Below are 3234 nucleotides of genomic sequence, written 5' to 3' on the forward strand. Positions count from 1 at the left end.
ATCTTTCACCTATAGAGAACATTTGGCGCATCATAAAGAGGAAGGTGTGACAAAGAAGGCCCAAGACGATTGAACAGTTAGAGGCCTGTATTAGACATGAATGGGAGAGCATTCCTATTTCTAAACTTGAGAAACTGGTCTCCTCTGTCCCCAGACGTCTGTTGAGTGTTGTAAGAAGAAGGGGGGATGTCACACAGTGGTAAAAATGGACTTGTCCCAACTTTTTTGGGATTAGTTGACACCATGAAATTTGGAAACAACAGATTTTTCCCTTAAAATGATACATTCTCTCAGTTTAAACTTTTGATCTGTGATTTGAGTTCTATTCTGAATAAAATATTAGATGTTGGCACCTCCACATCATTGCATTCAGTTTTTATTCACATTTTGTTTAGTGTCCCAACTTTTTTGGAATCCGGTTTGTATTTAAATTTTTTTTAAATAATTCCTTGTTTATCTTTATTAATTTTGAGTGTTTTGTATTCATCTTGCTTTTAATTAAAAAAATAATAATCTTAACTAAATCCAAGGTTGTAAGGCAACAAAATAAAACCATTTCAGAGAGAGGTGAAAACATTCACATGTCCCATATCCAGCTGTTTTAGTAGCACAGAAACACGTTGCCCGTCACCTGCAACAGTTGCTATTTTGGTAACTTGTTACCAGATTGTTTGATGCCCAGCTCCTGTAAATGTTGGTATCAACTAAAAAAAAAAGGGAAGGCAGTTTGTATTTTGACTTTTTAAATAGAAAAACAAACTATACTGATTCAAAGCCAATGCCATCGCTTCCCACAAAACATGAACTTGTTATCTTTTATCAGCTGCTAACTTTAGAATAAAGCATATAACCAGCTGGAAAAAAAACAAACAAACAAAAAAACATTCTCACTGCAACAAACTCTTAGTCCAGTTCAGGAAACATAAGAAAAGGTTTGACCACAACCATGGTCTGGTATGTAAAATATAAATGCAAACAAATATAATAAATATCTTTTGAGTTTAACCACCTTTATTTACAGAACATTGCAGACATTGAGGTAAATGTTGATATAAAAATGTTATTGTTATGAAAAAATAAATACAACTGCTTATTTGTAACTTTTATTAATGTACCAAAATAGTTATGATAGCTTATGATTGTTTTCTAAGCTGTTAATTGTTTTTTTGTACTCATCAACTTAAGGTCTCCTATGTGGTATTTTTCATATTTTAAATGGGGACGCAGGTCTGAACTTCAGGCTGGCTAGTTTAACCCCCAGACCTTTGTACTGAGGAGCTTTGCAGAATATAATTAATCTAAATCATCTGTAAGTGAATCCTTCCTTTAAATTAAAGTTATTTATTGATGCTTATATAACATGAACCGTCTAATATGACTGATCTAAAATGTTAAAACATATATTTTTTTTCATAAAAAATCAAAACAAAACATTGATTGCGAATTTCCGACACCTCGTTGTTTTTTACGTTTAGTACCTTGCTGATCCTTTCTCCCTTAAGGGGAAAGTTCAGATCTATTGAAATTACTCCTATACAAAGGTTATAAACAATTAGTATCTTACTTGTTGCAGATAGCTTTTTGACTTTTGATGAGGTCTTAGCAAGGCTAAAACTATAGAAGATTACTGGTGTAGCAACATAAAAACCGTCCAATGTCAAATATTCTATAGCAGTTCATACAAAAGCTGTTTTATAAACCATTATTACACAGTTACTTCAGCAAAAATATTAGGATATTCTTGCAGCAAGTGACCCAAGTGGCACCAAAAAGGCTACATCTAGAACAATTTACTTTAAATAAACAGTTGTTCTTTTATTTTAAGATCACACAAACTAAAGGTTTAGCTAGAAACAAGGCATTTTAAACCAGCTTTTATCTTTTAAGCATGCTAAAGTGTTGGCTACAATGTCAGCTATGAGCCACTAGAGGGAGCCCTCGCCCCACAGAGAGACACTGAACTGAAGCGATGATGGCTGTTCTGTCACTAATGTTGTTTCCCGGCTGTCAGCTGGATAATCTAGTCTTGATCAATAAAATCAAGGAGCAGCTGATGGCGGAGAAGATCCGGCCGCCACATCTGCCTGCTGCTTCGGCCGCTTCCCAGCAGCCTTTGCTCGCCCCTTCCAGCCAGGCTGAAGGAAATCAAAATGGGATGTCCAAAACACAGCAGATGTCGGCCCTTCACAGTCTCGGCTCCTCTCAGCCTGATATCGCCCTGCACGCCCGCCCTGCATCCAGCTCCGTCACAGGTACCAGTTGTTACTGCCAAAACAACGCACTAAAGTGATAACAACACTCCATCCGCCATAAGATGTAGATCGAGGTTTAAACACTCGTTTTTGTATTTATTTTTCCAACAGGTCGTATTCTTGGAGATGTAAACTTGAACTTGGATGACAAGGCAGCCATAAAAGCCAGAGGACTGTGGGAAGACTGGCACCTACGTCAGCTCATAGACCATCCCTCCAGAGCAAATCACGTCTCAGGTGAACACACAGTTCTTAGTATTTCTGTTGTGCAAACAGAGGAACACAGAGGCTGCCTCGCTCTAATCCACAGGGAGTGGGCTTCATCCATCATCAGCCTCACAGACCTGCTGTGCATCATGATCAGCAGTGAAAAATATAGCAACAAAACAGCTGAGCAGCATCACTCTGAGGTTTGCTTAATGCGATTATAGTCTGCTGCTGAAGCTGAAGGCGGAGCGATAATGTTATCATTCTTTCCTCTGTGTTTGTGCATTTGTCTGAACTATTAGCAAAATATCTCATGAGTTGCTGAACAGATTTAAATGGAAACTCAGAAAGTAATCAATGAATTAACATCTATGGTTAATTCTACGTGTCAGCTTGATTCAATATGGCCACAACAGCAAACAAATCTTAGCCATCATTAAAATGATTATAAATAAGTTAGTTTTTCATGTAAGTTAATTTATTCACAGTTCAAGCACCATGTTTGTGTAAATAGGAAACTAACCAGGTCAACCAAAACCTAACTTTGTTGATTAAACACAAAAAGATGACATTGGTTTCATGGGATCTCTGATGCCAAAACTTATTGTTAGACTTGATCAACTATTTTCTGTCAAATCCATTTAGTTTGCAAATATTCTGCTCAGAGAATAAATCTGAAACAGTGCAAGTGTTTATGGTTTTGCGTAAAAAGTATTATATACCACTTTATACCATACCATACCATACCATACCATACCATACCATACCATACCAT

The 3234-nt window shown here is 36.8% G+C and overlaps 2 protein-coding genes across 2 annotated transcripts in view; one reads left to right on the top strand and one right to left on the bottom strand.

The window, feature by feature from the left end:
• The window catches only part of foxj3 (forkhead box J3), a 99271-nt gene that overhangs the window by 62805 nt on the left and 33232 nt on the right, over positions 1-3234 (bottom strand). The window lies entirely within an intron of this gene.
• LOC119411813 (zinc finger protein 362) overlaps positions 1-3234 on the top strand; it is a 6765-nt gene that overhangs the window by 2090 nt on the left and 1441 nt on the right. The window contains exons 2-3 of the mRNA XM_037678743.1: positions 2045-2252; positions 2364-2489. Coding sequence (XP_037534671.1) covers positions 2045-2252; positions 2364-2489 — 334 coding nt within the window. The remainder of the gene's footprint in view (positions 1-2044; positions 2253-2363; positions 2490-3234) is intronic.

Source organism: Nematolebias whitei, chromosome 7 (genome assembly GCF_014905685.2).
Source record: "Nematolebias whitei isolate Nwh7 chromosome 7, NemWhi1, whole genome shotgun sequence".
Taxonomy (NCBI): Eukaryota; Metazoa; Chordata; class Actinopteri; order Cyprinodontiformes; family Rivulidae; genus Nematolebias; species Nematolebias whitei.